Source organism: Amblyomma mixtum, chromosome 2 (genome assembly GCF_055824585.1).
Source record: "Amblyomma mixtum isolate Tamu chromosome 2, ASM5582458v1, whole genome shotgun sequence".
In the NCBI taxonomy this organism is placed as follows: Eukaryota; Metazoa; Arthropoda; class Arachnida; order Ixodida; family Ixodidae; genus Amblyomma; species Amblyomma mixtum.
The window spans coordinates 204,513,793-204,533,458 of NC_143013.1; the positions used below are offsets into that span (position 1 = coordinate 204,513,793).

At 49.3% G+C, this 19,666-nt stretch overlaps 2 protein-coding genes across 2 annotated transcripts in view; one reads left to right on the top strand and one right to left on the bottom strand.

The window, feature by feature from the left end:
* Window positions 1-8,584: 8,584 nt before the first annotated feature.
* LOC149362303 (uncharacterized) overlaps window positions 8,585-19,666 on the bottom strand; it is a 72,018-nt gene continuing 60,936 nt past the window's right edge. The window contains exons 17-19 of the mRNA XM_089569689.1: window positions 16,599-16,637; window positions 11,216-11,764; window positions 8,585-8,733 (exon numbers count right to left, since the gene is read on the bottom strand). Of these exons, the coding sequence (XP_089425815.1) occupies window positions 8,585-8,733; window positions 11,216-11,764; window positions 16,599-16,637 (737 nt within the window). The remainder of the gene's footprint in view (window positions 8,734-11,215; window positions 11,765-16,598; window positions 16,638-19,666) is intronic.
* Window positions 17,902-18,831, top strand: LOC149362304 (uncharacterized). Its single transcript, XM_089567479.1, has one exon. It carries the CDS (start codon window positions 17,902-17,904, stop codon window positions 18,829-18,831), a length of 930 nt encoding a protein of 309 aa, XP_089423605.1.

The following is a 19,666-nucleotide window of genomic DNA, read 5'->3' on the forward strand; positions in this document are numbered from 1 at the left end:
TTTCGTGGATAGGGAAACAGTAGTTTGCTTTTGCAGCATCTGAAACAACAGGGTTGTTGTAATGGAACCTCGAAAGGGGTCAGTGGATCCATATATTTTATTTCAAAGATGCTCATGAAGAACGAGATACAGAAAACAAATAATATTACTCGTGACATAAGCAGTCTGCGTGCAAATCGAGGAAGACGCGCCTGCCGCGCTCACCGTTTTGAGAACCGCGCTGACCGCGCTCAGTGTAATTGCCGCGCTCACCATAGCTGAACCCACTTAGAACGAACCCGACGGTCCGGCGACCCCATTCGCAGTAGCCGAGGTGCGTAGTAGGTGGACTCCTGCTATTACAGCGAGAGAAAAAAATCTTAAGCCAGGCTAAAGTGGCGTTTCTTTCATGAAAAGGTTCGTGATGTAGGTATGCTTCCTTAAGTTGGCCCTGTTACAGCGCTTTCCAACCACCCAGGCGTGTTCCTGTGCTTCTCGCCTAAATTATTTCTGCTACCGAGCTGCTTTAGGCACATAGTAATACTAATTGCGGTATGAGCGTTCGTGGCAACTAGTAGCAGGTCGGCCTGTGTGTCTCCGACCCTCGACAAACATATGCCAATAATGTGATGAAGCTGTGCTAGGGAACATACTAATTGCACTGCCTGTTGTATGCACGCGTTTTTTGCCCGGAAGCAGCGCAAAAAGTTGAGTGCCGGCTGGGCCAGAAAAATTTATGCTCAAATTTTGCTGCTATGTGCATTGTTGCGGACGTTTCTGTGAATGCCTATTTATGATTAATATTTTGTGATTTCTATTTTATTTTAGTGCAATATTTTTAACCTTATAACAATGCTTTGTACTTACTCCCCCCCCCCATGTAATACCCTCAAATGAGGGCCTTTGGGGGTATTTTGAATAAATAAATACCATTTGAGTGGCAGTCAAAGTTTTCGGAGAGCTGCTATTGCTTGTTTACAAGCCGTGTGCACTTTTTGGGCACTTTCAACGCTGCAACTGTTTTGCACTCACCACGCTTCAGCTTCCACTGCAGACCAACCGGCACATGTGCATGCACCGACTGACCCTGCAACGCTTGGTCAGTCGATGGTTTCAATGGTCAGGGTTTTCAATACAGGCCTGTTTTTTTTTCTTCTAGGTGGTCGGAGGTGTCATGGTAGCAGGGAAATGCTTTTCGGTCTGTTCGGTGGCGGGAAGCGAGTGTTTTTCCACACTGGGCCGGACTTACGGCGCCTCCTAGTTCGCTCTAATCGAGACGAGCTGTATTGATGGTTCGTTGTGTGTAAGATGAGTATCATTGCTGTAATACATATCTTGATGGTAGCACCACCCTTGTTTGCAATAAGACATCATTCGTTGTAACTACGGCCGTCTTAAGTGGGCTCGACTGATTATATTGTTGCGGGAAAGAATATATTTACAGATATTTACAAATAGACAAGAACAGCTGCGAGCGGCACCGAGAACACAGTCCGAACTTCGTTGTCGTCTTCTACTCTTCCCACTCGTGCCATCGCTCTTTGTCGTCGTCGTCTACCCGCATCAGGACCCCCGGCTGCTGAAACGCCGTCTCGGCGTTAGGGCGGCGACGTATGAGCGTCGTGATAAGGTTTAAGGCGACAGACGTGGACGATGTCGGTGGTGGCGCCAGAGGACGATGGCGAGGTTTCAAGGGGAGCAATTTCATAGTTCACGTCGGTAACACGGCGCACGACACGGTAAGGGCCACGGTAGTGCGAAAGGAGCTTCTCGGAGAGACCGACGCTGCGAGAGGGCGTCCAGAGAAGGACGAGTGATCCTGGGGTAAATTCGACGGCCTGGTGACGGCGGTCGTAGGCTGACTTCTGGGAATCTTGAGAGGCTTGGAGCCTACTACGTGCTATTTGGCGCGCCAGCGTGGCCTGGGAGATGGCGTCCCGAGCGTAAGCAGTGGTGGGGGCTGAAGAAGGCGGCAAGAGTGTTGTCCAAAGGCAAGGTGGGATGCCTACTAAACAAAAGGTAGAAAGGAGAATAGCCTGTTCTGTCATGAAGGGAAGAGTTATATGCAAATGTCACATAAGGCAAGGCTGCGTCCCAATCTGGGTGGTGTGGCGATACGTACATGGCTAACATGTCGGTGAGCGTGCGGTTGAACCTTTCCGTAAGCCCATTGGTTTGTGGGTGGTAAGCTGTCGCGAGCTGGTGCTGCGTGTCACACGAACGAAGAATGTCGTGAACTACTCTGGATAGAAAATAACGACCGCGGTCGGTGAGCAGTTGACGAGGGGCGCCGTGGTGAAGGATGACGTCTTGCAGAAGAAAATCGGCAACATCGGTAGCGCAGCTGGACGGCAAAGCACGCGTGATGGCGTACCGAGTCGTATAATCAGTTGCGACAGCGATCCACTTGTTGCCGGAGAGGGACGTCGGAAAAGGGCCAAGAAGGTCAAGGCCAACACGGTGAAAAGGTTCCGGAGGTATGTCGATGGGTTGCAGAAGACCGGCAGGCAAAGTGGAGGGCCTTTTCCGACGTTGACACAGGTCGCAAGCGGCCACGTAACGCTTGACGGAACGATAGAGACCAGGCCAAAAGAAGCGATGCCGCAGCCGAGCGTACGTGCGGGACACGCCAAGGTGACCGGCTGTCGGCAGATCGTGCAGTTCCTCAAAGACAGAAGAGCGTAGACGTTGGGGTATCACGAGCAGGAGCGGAGGGCCATCGGAGCGTAGGTTTCGGCGATACAAAATGCCGTTCTGGAGCACATAAAGGTTCCGAGACGGAGATCGGTTTGCAGAACGGATGCCATCAAAGATAGGACGTAAAGATGAGTCGTGGCGCTGTTCGTTGGCAATATCGGCAAGATCGGAGATAGCTAAGAGGCAGGGCAGGGTCTCAGCGTCCTCTAAGTTAGGTGGTTCCACAGGGTATCGGGATAAACAGTCAGCGTCCTGGTGATGGCGCCCTGACTTGTACACGACGGAGTATGAGTATTCTTGGAGGCGCAATGCCCAGCGACCAAGGCGACCGGTGGGATCTTTTAGTGAAGACAGCCAACAGAGAGCGTGGTGATCAGTGACAACAGCGAATGAACGGCCGAACATGTAGGGTCTGAATTTAGCTACTGCCCAGACAAGGGCAAGACACTCGCGCTCAGTAATGGTGTAATTTTGCTCTGCGGCTGAAAGTAGGCGGCTGGCATAAGCGATGACTCGATCTTGAACCTGTTGACGTTGGGCTAGGACGGCGCCGATGCCATATCCGGAGGCGTCCGTGCGAACCTCTGTGGGAGACGACGGGTCAAAATGGGCTAAGATGGGCGGAGTGGTCAGCAAATGGACGAGGGATGAAAATGAGTTCTCTTGAGCAGGGCCCCAGGTAAAGGGGGTGTCGTTCTTCAGAAGATCGGTGAGGGGACGAGCGATGCCGGCGAAATCTTTGATAAAATGGCGAAAATACGAGCACAAGCCGACAAAGCTGCGCACATCTTTCGACGACCTTGGAAGAGGAAAGTCCTTCACAGCTTGAATTTTGATGGGATCTGGGCGTACACCAGAAGCGTCAACGAGGTGTCCGAGAATAGTGAGTTGGCGACGACCGAACTTGCATTTCGATGAGTTCAGCTGAAGTCCGGCGTTACGAAACACTGTCAGAATATTGGAGAGGCGCTCGAGGTGCGTGGCAAAAGTAGGCGAGAAAACCACAACATCATCTAGGTAACAGAGGCAAGTGGACCATTTAAAGCCACGAAGAAGGGAGTCCATCATTCGTTCGAAGGTAGCCGGGGCGTTACAGAGGCCGAACGGCATGACTTTAAACTGGTATAAGCCATCAGGCGTCACGAAGGCGGTCTTCTCGCGGTCCTTTTCATCAACGGCAATTTGCCAGTACCCCGATCGAAGATCAATTGAAGAGAAATATTTGGCGCCGTTGAGGTAATCTAATGCATCATCGATCCTTGGGAGTGGATATACGTCTTTTATTGTGATGCGGTTGAGGTGCCTACAATCAACGCAGAAGCGCCAGCTGCCGTCCTTCTTTTTCACCAGGACGACTGGTGAAGCCCAAGGACTTGACGAGGGCTCGATGATGTCTTTTGCGAGCATCTTGTCCACCCCTTGATTTATGACGGTGCGTTCGGCGCTGGACACTCGGTACGGACGTCTGCGGAGAGGAGCGGAATCACCGGTGTTTATGTGATGCGTCACCACAGAGGTCAGAGCCAAAACACGGCTATCAAAGTCGAAGATGTCGCGGAAAGATGATAAGAGGCACCTAAGATCGCGAGCTTGCATCGGCGGTAGGTCAGAAGCGATCATGTCGGCGTAGTCGTCCGTTGGGTTCACTGTTGATGGGGCCGCAGGCAGCCGGCATTGCTGAGTGGAAGGTAAGCAGCTGTCCACCACTGATATCACACATTCGGCAGCAGGGCACAGCGTGGCGAGTGAGATGCCTTGCGGGAGCGGTTGGATGGATGAACCAAAGTTCAGGACCGGAAGGTACGCTCGGTTGGCCGACATTGTAAATACAATGTGTGGAAGCGCAATGCTGCGCGTCAGGGCGACGTCAAGTTCCGGAGTGACTACGTAGTGACAATCAGGTACAGGTAGAGATGTAAAATTTCAGGAAAATTTGAATGGAGTGAAAAAAACCGTTTTTTTTCAGGGTTTTTTTCATGAAAAATTGGAAATTTTGCAAAACATGACAAAAACAGATCTATTTGCAATAGCACAACAATCAATAATAATACTCCGAAGTTCAGTCGAATATGCAGTTATAGACGTCATATTGTGAAACGAACTTCTGGTTCTATTGCACCGAGAAGATAAATAATGATTTTCACTTCATGCGAATATGGAGGTATAAATATCATATTTGTGGAACGAACTTCTGGTTCTATTGCACCGAGTAAGGGAGCATGAAAACTGATCTATAAGTCACTCCATATGGGACTCAGAATCACTGTCGCTGGATGTGGCACTACGCGCAGCAGCATGGATTGAAGCTGCGTCCACAGCTAGGTTCGACTGCCCATACACAAGCTTTCGAACGCGTTCCCCTGAAATCCTGTTGCGAATCCTTGTATGAACATTCCCGAAACGTGACCAGTTTGTCCGCAGCTGGCGGATGATGGTGGTATCTGCAGCAGTCGGCAAGCCAGACGAGTTAGCGACTGGTTGGGGTAAAGGCCTTGCCACCAGGTAGATAGGGTCACGTGCTTCGCTGAAGACCCCTGTCCTATACCAAATTCCTGCGAATGTTCTGTACTCTGCTATGTTGGAAATCAAGAAGCTAGGCTTGTATTTGGCTAAAACCGCTTACATGCACAGCAGCCTATGTTATTTATGCCGTGTGTGTAGCGCTGTAGAATTTGCAGCCGTTTTGTTCTACTTCAGCCGTGAGTTCAAGTATTAGTGTGTTTTTAAGTCAAGCCTGGATCTTATATGTGACCTGGCCTTCAACCCGCGTACTCGTAGCACGAACGTTTTAAAAAGCACTACCTGGCACCGGCGATGACGACTGCCGTCGAATCGTTCAAAGATGCACGCTGTAATTGTTTTCAACGCAAAAACAAAACCCTAAACTAAAAGCAAGCAATCGTAAAACCTTGAAATTGCGTTGTGAAATTTTCAATGTTTTTTTCCATTTTCCCTCGTCTGAAAAAAACGAAAAAACCGTTTTTTTTTCCAAAATTGCAGTGTTTTTTTCAGGCCTTCACATCTTTAGGTACAGGGGGAACAGATGAGAAAGAAATGTAAGTTGCGGCCTGAGGCGGTAGACGGACAAAGTCGACAGCATAAAGACGGTGTATAACTGGGGACGGCGACTCAGCAGAAAGAGGACGGTCAAGCTGAACAACATTAGTGGCGCAGTCAATGAGGGCTGAATGCTCAGACAGGAAGTCGAGGCCAAGAACGACTTCATGAGGGCACTGGTCCAGAGCAGAGAACAGAACGGATGTAACGGATGTATGGCGGCCGGATATGGTCACACGGGCTGTGCATAGTCCAACAACATGAGGCGTTCCGCCGTCGGCAACGCGGAGAACGGCTTTGGGTGCAGGGGTCAGTACTTTTCGGAGGCGGCGTCGTAGGGCTGAACTCATGACGGATACGTGCGCGCCCGTATCGATCAGGGCTCGCACAGGCACTCCATCGACATGAATGGCGAGCAAATTATGGTGTGCGCGAAGGGCTAATCGAGGAGTTTGGGACTGGGGCTGTACTGCAGCATCACCTTCAGACACTGCAGCGTCTAGTTTTCCGCTTGCGAGCGTCCGTAGGGGCCAGGAGAGGAGCGACGGCGTTGGGGCGAACGAGACTGTCGACGCAGGGGGGACGGGGAGCGGCTGGAGCGGGGAATCTGGCCGTGGACTGTAGCACTGTGCTGGGCTGGAGGGGGCGTGTAGTGGCTGGGCTGTTCGTCTTCGCGGTGGGAGCTGAGAGGACCGTATGTGCTGCGACGGGACCAATAATTTCGACAGTGGCGGGAGATGTGGCCAATGCAGTGGCAATGGAAACAAATGGGCCTGTCGTCGGTTGTCCGCCAATCGTTAGGGTTTCGGCGACGTGGAGAGAAGTACGAAGGTCGTCCAGGAGCAATCGCAGTGATTTCGGGTGGTGGTGAAGGCCGTACAGGGCTGACGGGCTGAAAACCATGGTTTGCAAGCTCTTGGCGGACGACAGCTTGTACCAGAGAGATGATAGGCAAGCGGTTGTCGCCATCATGTAGATGCAGGGGGGCAGGGGACATAGCTTCGAGCTCGCGTCGGATGATGCGGGTCACATTTTCTGGGGGCACTGCAGTTTCCCGGTGTCGCAGGTCTTCACATGAAGAAGTCGCAGCCGTGTTGGGGAGGCGTGTGTACGGCTGGCTAATACGCCTGCTTTTGGCTTCCTCGAAGCGTCGACATTCCTTAATAATTCCGTCGACTGTAGTGCAGTTCTTGTATACTAGCAAGTTGAAGGCATCGTGGGCGATTCCCTTCAACACGTGGCCGACTTTGTCAGACTCGGGCATGTTGGCGTCAACTTTGTGACAGAGGGCCAGCACATCTTGAATGTACGACACATAGGACTCCGTAGAGGTTTGAGCTCGGGAGGCGAGGTCCTTCTTAGTGGCAAGCGTTCGGCCGAGCGGCCGTCCAAACAATTCGCGGAGCTTCTCTTTGCATACGTCCCAGCTGGTCAGATGGTCTTAGTGCGTCGCATACCAGACCCGGGCGGTGTCTTTTAGATAGAATATTACATTTGCGAGCATAAGGGTCGGATCCCAGCGGTTTTAGGTACTCACTCGCTCGTACATGTTGATCCAGTCGTCGACGTCAGTGTTGTCGGAACCAGAAAATGTCCCAGGGTCACGAGGGGGAGAAAGAACGAGTGATGTCATGGCCGGGGCTGAGGTTTGCTGGGCGGCGTCTTGGGTCATGATGAGTGAAGGCAACTGGCGGCCGCTGCGGAGCTCCGCCGTCGGTAGACGTAGGGGAAATCCGCACCTCCACCAAATATGTTGCGGGAAAGAATATATTTACAGATATTTACAAATAGACAAGAACAGCTGCGAGCGGCACCGAGAACACAGTCCGAACTTCGTTGTCGTCTTCCACTCTTCCCACTCGTGCCATCGCTCTTTGTCGTCGTCGTCTACCCGCATCAGTATTGTGCATTCGCTAGCAGAGATAAAACAGGAAACCATTTTGGGTATAGACGAAGCTAAATAATACCCCTGAAATAAGGAAATCACAGCTTAAAAGTGGCACACTCCCATAGAAAGCTGTAAATTCGCAACGTTCTCAAGCGCCACACAGGTTATGAAGAACGCTGAAATACAAGACTACGGGTTAATTTAGCCCACCTGTGGTACTTAAACGTGTGCCGACATCGCGCAGCACACGGGCGGCATTTGCGTTTTGCCTGCATCGAAAAGTGCCCGCCCCAGCCGGGTTTGAACGCGGGTCCTCCGGCTCTGTACCCGAACGTTCTAAGCACTAGCCAGTGCGACAGGTTTAAAATGAAATAGAGTAGGAGGAGGAGGAAAAACTTTATCTGTTCCAGAAAAAGAAAAAAAAACGGACCTTGAGGGCGACGCTGGGTGAAGACGCTACTTCGTGATGACCTCGGTGGATCTTGTTCAAGGGCCCAGCGTTGGACAGCCAGGTCCGAGCTGAGCAGCGCCGCCTCCCGTTGGTCAAGAGCACTGAGTCCCAGCTCCGGTTTAGGGGAAATTCAGGTGCCTGATGGCGGCCGCCAACTCACCATTTCAGGAGGGACGATCCATCCATGAACACGGGATGAACATTCTATGAATTCTCGTGAAGACGTACGGAGCAGTAATGACGCTTACAGAGTGCACGAGGCATTTCTTACCCGAGTGGCCGAACCAATGACGACGGGAATAAATTCGCACCTTGTTTCTCACCGAACGACACGATACACGTGGGACGACGTTTCCATGGTGCGTAGGACTATGCTACCTTTGTTGAGCAACAGGTGGGCACAGACACGTGGTGCGTTTCAAGGCTGGTGAAATAAGCTAGGCTTCCGGCAGTAGTAACTGGTTCTGTAACGATAGGTGTCACTCGCCCCGAAAAAAAAATCGTTTATTGCTCTAAATGGAGCGTTCCCCTGTCTCGTTTGTGCGAGGTGCGCTATCTCTCGTCACCAGCGCAACGAAGGTGGGAGGTGAACTTGGGTCTCCGCTGGGTACAATCAAGAGAGGAACCTCCTTGGTGGCGGCGCTGTCGTCACGGCTCTTATCTGAAAGATGGGGAAAAAAAGAATAAAGTCACCGATAGATGGGGCCCTTGAACGCCTCGCGGAGAATAACCAGGAGCGCGCAATTAAAGAAGCACATTCCGACTACATGCACCAACTCTCAAGTGCCCTGACCTGTAATGACTCCATTCATCGTTTTCCTTTCTTCTCAAAATTTTTCCGGCCGTTATCAGTGGGATCTGACTACAGGAGGTAAGATACGCGGTGCATACTCATCTTACAAGCTTCGATAATCGATCCCGTTGGACGTCGCTAGGACTAACTGCACCCAGAACGTATACTCGGATGCTCAGCTTGGTCATGCGCTGCAGGGGAAGTGCGGCGTGTTAGCAAACGTGCGCTTCCCAGCGCGCCCGCCGCCGGAACGCTCTCGCCCTCATACAGCGGAGATCCCACCGTCAGTGCCTACTTGTTTCGACGTATTTCCATTTCGTCGCCCAGCTTTGGCAAATGTATCGTGTGCATCGCTTGAGCTGGTCGGATGTTGCTGGTAAGCTGAGGCTGTACTATGCTCAGGAGCACGCCATCTTGTAATGGCGCGCTGCTCCTCTGTTCCATACACCAAGCATCGTAAGGGCCCACAAGTGGTGTACACGCGCTCGCATTCCGTCCCCTTGCCGCGTGTATTTTAGGCTGCAAACTCTGTACACAGGCCCCACGGTGTTGTTAAGGGACGGCTAACTCTCCTGAAAGCCACCTGTCCACTTCCAATTGTAGGGACATATCCCAAGCATTAGAGGCACATTTCCCTGTAAATGAAGCGCTTAAAACCTACGAGAAGGAAGCATGACTTCCCCTAGCCTCTGATTTTCGATATAAACAGGTTTTAATGAAAAAAATGAGGTGATTTTTGATTTAAACAGGTTTTAATGAAAAAGATGAGGTTATTTTCGATATAAACAGGTTTTAATGAAAAAATGAGGTACGAAAAATTCTCCAGTAGGGCACAAATTTTCTTTTCTTCGCGCATGACATTTCATTCTCAGTGCTCGCTGCGCCCGGAGCGCGAGACGCATCGCACCTTTCCTGCTACGCCAGTCTCAGATCACTATTTTAGCAAAAACAAAAGGAAAATTATATGGGTAAACTGACGGCTACTAAGGCTCAGTTAGGAGGAGTATATAAGGACCGACATTTGCTTCACTGTGACGTCCTGCCAAAACTTGGCAGTGCACACTGTACAGCTGAATTAGGGTTCGGGCGATTTAAAGGCAGGACGACGTTTCACAATGTAGAAAAGCAGTTTAATAGTAGAGATTACAAGTGGGGATAACAGTCCGTAGGCTGCGGAGTTCATGTTGCTTTTCCTAGACCGTATTCCTACCTGTATTTGTGGAACTAGCTATTTCTTTCCACTGTGCGCTCGTGGAAGCAGCTCGCCAAAAATTATCTGCCAAGAAAACTGCTTTTCTCCAGTTTGCAGTTTTCACATCCCAAGCCAGTACATACACATCCACTGTACTCCGTTACAATACCGGCCCGTTATTGTGATACCCAGTGAGGTTTCGCACTAAGTGAAGCAAAAAGCTTTTCTTGCATTGCGCCTGCATCGCACTGGAAGCGTGCGGACCATGCGTAAGTGCAGACGAAGCAAGTTCACTACATGTGTGCTCTGCATCATTTGGGAGCCCTCATCTACGGCGTACATGATAGCAGCCTCGCTGAGATTTTTGAGAGAAGTTGAGAGAAGTTGGCTCATCTTATGCAGCTCAGATGTAGCAGTCGCTTTTCTGCAAATAGGGAAAACGAACATTGGGGTTTTTTTTTTCGCAGTCCTCACCAAACACCTAAGTGCATACCTCTGCTAAGGCTTACTGCGCTACTTCAATTTCATAGCACATGGCTATTTGGCTCCTTGATATTAGCAAGTTTGAGCAGCGCGAAACTTACGTATTCATACCTATTATAATGCAGAAATAAGGCCCATAGTAAGGTACTTCACAGGGATCTCTTTCTGGCCAGGCTACTCCCATTTTTGGGAAACGCCACCTCTGTGATGCTCAACTTTTGTCGTTTAGGAATTGTGCCATGCGACACTTCTAATTTGAGAGAAGCTTCCCTTTGATAGCTATAACAGATCTCTTTTGGTATGGTAGTCGTAGAATCGTGCCATTAGCGGCCATGCTATCGGGTGGAGAAACGGTAATCGTATGTGCATAACAAGCTACCTGGTCATATTTCAACATTTGCCATTAACATGGATGGCTACAGGTCCCACAAATCTCACTTCACTTACAGTTTGTGAGGTAGTAGGTTTTTTTTAAGTACTATTATTTGATCATAATCTGGTGCTTCCCGTCTGCATTACTTACATCATAGTTCTACATTTAAGGATTACGGTTAAACTAGGCTGTTATCTGTGCTTGCCCCTGTACAATATCTGCCTTGTGGGAGGACCTGGGACAGGCGTCACAATGTACCCAGCCTGAAAAAAAAGGCGGACGGGATCGCTGAGCGTACTCACTCTTGGAAAGCGCCTCGGCCATCTTCCGGGCCATGTTGAAGGCGTCGAAGGCCCCATTCGCCTCCGCTTTCCCGACGGTGATCATCCGTCTTTCCCCGGGAACTTCGCCAGCAGCTTCGAAACTACGCCTCACCCGGGTTTCCCCATGGTCAGCCGCGGCTCCCTCTGCCGAAGACGCACCCGCTGCGGCCTCTGCACCGGCCGGCTCTTCGCCTGCTGCAGCACTCTCCGCCTCGACTTCCCCTTCAGCCTCGCCAACGGCGGACGCACTTTCGCCGGAAGCCGCCGTCTCGCCATCTTCCGGTAGCCCCTGTTCAGAGCTGGCCACTCCAGTCGCCTCTACTTTCGCGGATTCCTCCGAAGGACCCCCAGATTCATCCGGCCCCGGACTCTCTGTAACGTCGCCGTCTGATGGAAGACCCCGAGGCGCCACAGATGTCGCCTGCGGCGCACTTCCTTCTTCTAACGTCGCGCTGGTTTGGACTGGGTCCAGTTCAGTGGCTCCGCCTGTGTCCTTGGACTCCGTCGGACTGTCGTGGGAAGCAGTACCTAGAAACCACAAGGAGAAGGTTGACCTGTTTTGTGCTCAGACCTTTCATTCAGCGTGCACAGAGTTCTACACAATTATCGTAGCTCTCTAACGGCACACCCTGCGTGTTTGTGGCATTCCGCGCAGCGGATCGGGCTCTGTACAGTTTTTTTCAGGTATGAGAAGTAAACCACGATTCATACAAATGTGAGTTTTTCCCGGTGCCTCGTTCGAGCGCTGCGGACAGTGTGTTGACGTCTGTATTTGAAGCAAGAAAGGAACAACGCGTCGATCACCGACACGTGTGCGATGAAGCCAGAAAAATAAAAACAGCAGTAGAATGATCTGTGGTAGTGCAGCCAAAAGGTTGTTTTTGTTCTTGTTTACATTGGTTCGGATTTCGACTACGGAGCCCTACATTTAAGCGACTCGAGCTGTCCGGGTTTGTTTTTCAACACAGTATGTATTCTAATCAAACCCACAAAGACCACAGAAATCAAGGAGAGGGCTGAGTCGGGCTGGTTGGTTCATGTTGAATGGTAGGCCAAAACAGCGCTGACGGACGGGACGGAAGAAGATGAGACAGACACATGCGCTGATGTGTCTGTCTCATCTTCTTCCGTCCTGTCCGTCAGCGCTGTTTTGCCGTACCATTCAACCACATATATGTCTATGTGCCCGCGCGTAAGGAACCAGCACATCACGCCGTAAGCCTTCTCTATTCACCGCATACACCGCTGCCTCTACAGGCAGCTTAAAATCACTGGAACCTAGTAATCTCAGAAATCAGTGTATGGCGCATGGGCAACACTGCGCTGTTTGGGTAGAACATGATGTAGGCATAGTTTGTGCTTTGTTCCCGTGGCGGAAAGCTTGCGCGAACGGGAGAAACATATGACAGTCGAATGAATTTAGAGAAAACCCTCAATGTGGAGTAGCTTTCAAATAGGGGGTAATATTTTATTCGCGTCTATCTGAACGCAACCATACGGCCACGAAGGAGCGCTATGGACAAACACCGTGTTTAGAAACAGAGCGGGGGGTTCGCGGCAGGCGGATCTGAAGGGGGTGAAAAGTAGGCTGAGCGTCCATACTACTGCATGTAAGCAAAACTTTTCAAAGCTCTTTTCTGATTTCACACTCGAACTACGACGTCGTCCCCTCGAGAAGAAAAACCATGATCATTCTATTTTGAAGTATGAAGCGTCATTTCGGAGGCGATGCATTTTAAAAACACCTACGCGTGAGAGTGACTGCCGGCTGTACTTGCGGAGCAGGTGCGTGGCCCATGAAAACGCATATAAGGAAAAATTTTAAAAATATTTTCCTCATTTCACAAACTACCCATGAAGCAGCCGATTCTGCAAACCACACGGCGGATAGAGTGCCTTTTGGGGTGTGTGTCCTGCTTCACAACACGTATTAATGGTGCCGTTTTACAAAGGCAGATTCGAAATGACTTACCGTTCTTTGTCACTCTCTCCTTCAATGCACTCGCCAAATGTTAACAAACGACAGTCTTCATGGGCACCGTGTGAAATGAGAAAAATATTTCTGAAAGTTTTGCTTACCGTATTTTCCGGTGTATAAGACGCACGCACACGCCATATATGCAGGCCGTCATTGAAAAAGTTGGTATATAAGACGCACCCGTGTATAAGATGGACCCGTGTATAAGACGCACCCGTGTATAAGACGCACCCCAATTTACCCAGTTAGGCTAGCGAGGCATAATTAAACATGATTGCGCACCCATCGCGAAACGCACCGTACCTGTGCAAACTTAAGCAACGCTAATTGATCGAAAAAGGCAACACTCACGCCATACCCGCCCACGTTTTAGCAAAAAAGAGGAAAAAACGAATGAACTCTCCTTATGTCCATAACAACATTTTATTTTTACTTAAAACCTTCGAAGTCTTCATTTTGAGATGCTCTATCAAAAAGTTCGCCCATTTCTGGAGGCAGCACAGCTGAAACGTCTTCTTCGGGCTACATACACGGAGCAAACAAAGTTTCAAAGGGTGAATAAAAAGAAAACAACGGCTTGTCTTGGCTTGTCTTCACAATGGCGAGAAGCGCAACTGTCGGCGTCTTTTGGCAGTTGACATTACTTTTGCTTTTGGCCTCCGAAACGGCCGCACGTTTATGAACCCGGAAGTCGTCATTCCCGACGTTCTATGATAAAGTTCACCTAAAAGTGTTGCGCACGGCGGTCCCCGTATTGAATTATTAACCATGTTACAACCACGTCATTGGTAGTGATATTTTTTCTGTGAAAAAGCCTGAACATGAACCTGAGTAATTTCTGAACTCGCAAAAAAAAAACGAAAAATTAGCGTATAAGACGCACCCTTGTATAGGACGCACCAGCAAGATTTTTTTTAAAAAGCCGCGTCTTACACACCGGAAAATATGGTACATGCGTTTCTATGGGCTGCGCTCCCGTTCCGAATCTCCAGCCAGTAATCGCCACCAACGCGGACTTAACGCGGTGTTTGAAAAATGCGTTGCCTTTAAAATAACGCTTCATACTTTCAGAATCCGTTCTAGGATGAACTTCGTTGTTCGTCACAAAGGAACGACATTATACGTGCACTGTCAAATAATAAAAAAAAACTGCTTTGAGAACTCTTGCTTCCTAAAGACACTGTAAGCCTGCGTTTCACCCCAAAGTTTTACCCAAGATGCAATGGCACAGGCAGCGCCACCTCGTCTTGCTTACATCAGCGATTGGTGTTGTTCTAAGCAGATTTCTCAGGAGCTTGGCAATTTAAGAATGGTTCTTCCTAGCTCGAGGATAAAAACCGGCACCTTAATATGTCTGAACTGCAGTGTTGGTGTCAGGCTTGGTGACACTTGCTGAACACCTGTCAGCTAAGCGGGAACTCGACGCGCAGCAATGATGAATAGCCATTACTTGAGAAAATTAACTTAGTACATTACATCGTACATTGCATGGGTATACTGTAGAAATACACTGAGGTGTGGCAGTCATGAATCGCAAACTGAACTGAGAGAAGAGATCCGTTCACGCATCAGTGCCTGATATACGGCGATTTTTTTTTCTGAGTTTTATAACAATACCGGGTCTCGAGTTTTTAGGGGGAAAATTTAACACTGCTTTCAGCAACAACAAATAAAAAATTCTAGTTCAGAAGCTCTGCTATCATGCATACGCAAGCGTAAAAAAAAAGCCTGCCCGATAACTTGTGACCCGTTTTCACGGTGCGATAAAATGCTCGAGGTTTCGGCGCGGGTGGGCGTTTTACAGTTCTTTACTGCGACATTATCCATCGAGTGAAATAGAGAGCACTGACACTGCGGTAATTAATATAACCAGAAAGTGTAGCAAGACATACATCCATGCAACCATTTATTTAATATGTGAATTTTTAACGTTTCACATGGTGAGGTATAACCTTGCACCGAAGCACGAAAACTAATAGATTATATAACAATCTATGCAACGCTGAGAAATTTGCGTTTGCCAAAATAGTTTAGGGCTTTTATTTGTTTTACATCGAGGCCCTCAGCTACTCGAATTTGACGACATAATTTTGCACGGAGACTGGGAGTATGGGCAGCACGATATATATTCATATCTGATTTATACAGACGGGGAAAAAAGGGAAGACAAATGAGCGTTGATAAGTCATTAAAATTCATTGCACATTATAGGCTTTTTTTTACGTAATCAATGAAACGAGTGCAAAACAAATATGCAGGACACAAGAAAAACGTGAATGTGGGGCTAAAAGACATCACCTAAACCAAACAAAAAACGCAAGTTGCCTTCTCGACTTAATAAACTGGTCTCACATAAACTTCAAGGAATGCAAGTAGCGCAGTTGCATACTCTCAGAGTTTCAATATCCAAACTTCCCGGTTAAACTCCAGGCTCGTCTGAGAACTTTTCTAACGGGTATTTCGGCTCAGATGTGTCTGAAGATGCCGCCTAGAATGTAACACATACCCAGAGGAGACTGATTTGTGTGCTGTTAATTCTTGACGTAAAAAGAAACCGTAAGATGGTTGGTTGGTTTATGGGGTTTAACTTCCCAAAGCGACTAAGGCTATGAGAGACGCCGTAGTGGAGGGCTCCGGAAATTTCGACCACCTGGGGTTCTTTAACGTGCACTGACATCGCACAGTACACGGGCCTCTAGAATTTCTCCTCCAAAGAAATTCTAGCCGCCGCGGCCGGGATCGAACCCGCGTCTTTTGGGCCATCAGTCGAGCACCATAACCACTGAGCCACCGCGGCGGCTACGAAATCGTAAGATTTAATTCCATCATGGCGATTCCAACTGCTGACTTATTAATCATTAAAAACGCGATATTTATTTCTTTGCGTCATAAAACCCATCAAAATAAGTGGTTTTAATTCTGGTCTCATCTCTTCTCATCAAATTTCTCCATTAGCCACCAGATCGCGCTGCTTAACCGCAGAAGTTGTGCGACAGTCGTTGAGAGGATGGAATTAGGCGTGCAAGTGCCCTATCACACAAGGTGAAGGACGAATGACTTGTGCACCTCGTTCATACTCAACGGGCACGTATCCAAAGGGGGGCCAGCCCACCGCCCCCACCATAAGAAAAAGAAAGTTCAACCAACCCCTCATCCCACCGTGTTATTTTGGTAGCGCTCAGCCAACTGACAGCACGCCCCCCGCCGTCAGCCAGAAGTTACCTCAGGACCCTCCCGAAAAAAACTCTTGGCTACCTATCTGATTCCTAATCTGGGAAAACATTCCGCTGCGCCGAAGGCCTTCTCAAATGTGTACAGCAGCAGCCTAAGCGATGTGAAGAACTTTATGAATGAGCCGTGTTGTAAACTGACCAAGTGAAGCACCTTCACCACTTGCCCTCGGTTCTCCGGTGGACAGTCTCTCTGAGCCGGGGGTTCCTGCTTTGTTCGTGTCGGCCCCTTCTGAAACGTCTCCGGTCTTCTCGGGAGTGGAGTGCGGCGACGATTCTGTGTCAGAAAAGGAAAATTTATGGGACCAAAAACCGCCTAAGGCTAAAAAAAGATGCCCAGGCTTAGCTTGGTTAAGCCAAGAATGCGTTGCATATTGCGCGGTCTTTTTGCGCGAGGTATTGCTTGCCGGCACTCGATTTTCTCAGCAGCTTTTCCTCCGTGACGTATGGATGGATGGATGGATAGGAGCGCCCCCTTTGAAACGGGGCGGTGGGAACCGGCACCATGCTCAGCTCTGTTTTTTGTTTTTTTTTCTTTTCTTTTTTTCTTTGTTTTTTTATTTTTCATGACGTCAAGTCACTGCGTCATGGCGTAACGTCGTGCTGTCGTGACGTCACGTCACGTGGTTTGGTGGCTGCCCGGCCGCGCCCAAGGGCTGAACTGAGTGATTGCAATATGCTACGCATAAAACTGAACAGAAGGTAGCAAAGGTGATCAGCGTAAGTTGCTCTCTCGAACAGCTGTTTACTCCCTGTGTAAAAGACGTTTCATGCAGCTTGAACTGGCCCAGTGGTTTGAGCGCCCGTCTCGGCTGCGGGAGGTGGTTGGTTCGAAACCCACCGAAGACACCCCCCAGTAAAAATGGGTGCAAGCGTCCCCCGGCCTGGCGCTCGGCTTCCTTTAGGCGTGTACGCTTGGGAGAAGCCATTCCAGAAAAAAGAGTAGTTTGCAGCAGCTAGGTAAACGAAACTAAATTTCTTGGCTTCGTGCTGCGCGATAACCAACACTTTAAAATTCTGACTAATTTGTTAATTAGCCGGGATTCGTCATGCAATCATTCCGATATTCATATTACGCCCGAGTGCTTTAAGCAAAAGATAAATGGGAGTTCAGAACTGTTGTATAGTTAGTTCTTGTTTCCTTTTCAATTCGAACACCGCCAGGCGGCTACAGTTGTGTGTATATATATGTGTGTGCGTCACTGAATAAACTGCGACGCGCGTCTTTTCTTTCCTTTTTCTCTTTCCTCTGATCTTTTAACTCTCCTCTATCTGCACGTGGCAGCGGTGGTGGCTTGGCTAGAGCCAGTAGCAGGCCCGTGCAATTTCCTTTTCATCCTTCTCTCAGTCACAACAACAACAACAACAACAATAAACTGCGTTTCGTTCCATGTGTTTGCTGTTATGGCTCACGGTCTTCAAGGGCGGTTCACGCCTACACTACATTGGCGACGAGGATGAACGGAAGAGCGGGCGTAACAACCTTTTCGCTTCCAGTCATGAGCTTTTCCGGACTCGCAAAACCGCCCCCATTTCTGCCTGTTCCAAGTCGCCTGGCTGTTCCTTGGCCACAATGGCTGCGACTATTCGAGAACTACATGCTGGCTTTGGGAGCGTCTGATTTTTCGGCAGAGCGTCGCAAAGCCCTTCTTATCCACAGTCTGGGCGTCGAAGGCCAGCGAATATTCTTCACGCTTCCTGTGTCAGCCAAAGACGCCAAAGAAGGTGAGAGCGCTACCGCTAAGGATCTACCAGCAGATAGTGAGAGCGCAAGCACCGGACTGTTGCCAAAACAAACAGAGACGGCACCTTCGCCATATGACGATGCGGTTACAGCCTTGGGGAACCATTTTACCACCCAAACTAATATCGTCGTAGAACGTCACCGTTTTCGCAAACGCGTCCAGCAGCCAGGAGAATCTATCAGCGAGTATTTTGTTGCATTACGTGAGCATGTAGCTGCTTGTTCGTTCGCCGTGCTTGAGGATGCGCTCCGTGATCAGTTCGTGACAGGCATTTCTTCGCAACATGTCCGTGAGCGTCTGTTGCTCGATGGCTCGAGTCTTTCTTTTTCGCGTGCTGTGCTTGTGGCCACTCAGCTAGAACAGAGAACTCAAGACGTCCAAGCTTTTGCGTCTACAAGTGTACAGCATGTTGCTACCAAGAGCAACGCCCCCTTCCACTGCTTTCGTTGCGGTTCTAATCAGCACTCGGCTGCGTCGTTCCACTGCCCGGCTAAAGGGAAACGCTGCCATTGCTGCGGTCGGGTCGGTCATTTCAAGTCAGTGTGCAATAAGGATCAACGCGTTGCTTCTGTTCGGGAACTGAGCAGCGAAGAACGCAGTGACGTAGCAAACGCATGGAACGAAACGCAGTTTATTCAGTGACGCACACACATATATATACACACACAACTGTAGCCCCCTGGCGGTGTTCACATTCAAAAGGAAACAAGAACTAACTATACAACAAGAACCAGCTGACTAAGTTTGTTATGGTTGCGACAAACTCTTTTTTTAGAGCGCAGCTCTTTGGCGTCCGTTCCTGGGTTTCGCGTCGTCGTCGGCGTCGGCCTCGTAACCAGCTCCGCCCCCAATGTCACGCTTTTCAATTGGTCGAAATGCTCGTGACGTCACAGTGCGCGAATTTCAAATGGGGCCAATTGTACTTTGGCTAGTAACCATGCAACCAATCAAAGGGATCGTATAGTGATGCTGCAACTAAGTTGGACTGAGTTTAGTTAATTGCTTAATTAATCAATTAGCCTAATTAATATAGAGGAGAATGAAGAGGTCAGAAGAAAAGAAAAGAAAGACGCGCGCCGCAGCGACAACAGCGTCCGCGGAAGGAGACGCTGCTGAAAAAAAACAGATAAGTATGAAGCCGCGTTCCCTCCACCACCACGCACTTCCCCATTGAGTAAGACGTTGCTCGTTTCATATACGTTGTGTCGAACGTCCTAGACAGTTCCAACAATTGACAGGTTAATGACAGAACGCGATGGATAGAAATACAGGAATATAAATATGAAATAGCCTAATTAACCTTTCCAGTTAGACCGCATAAATCAATAAAACCGAGAACGAAATTGGTCGAGTTGGGGAATCGAACCAGGGTCTCCGGAGTGCGATACGAGCACGCTAGCCACTCCGTAATGCCAGCTGAATGGTTTGGAATGAACAAAGGCGCGTCTAGCTAATACGGCGTCTTCGTTCACTCCCA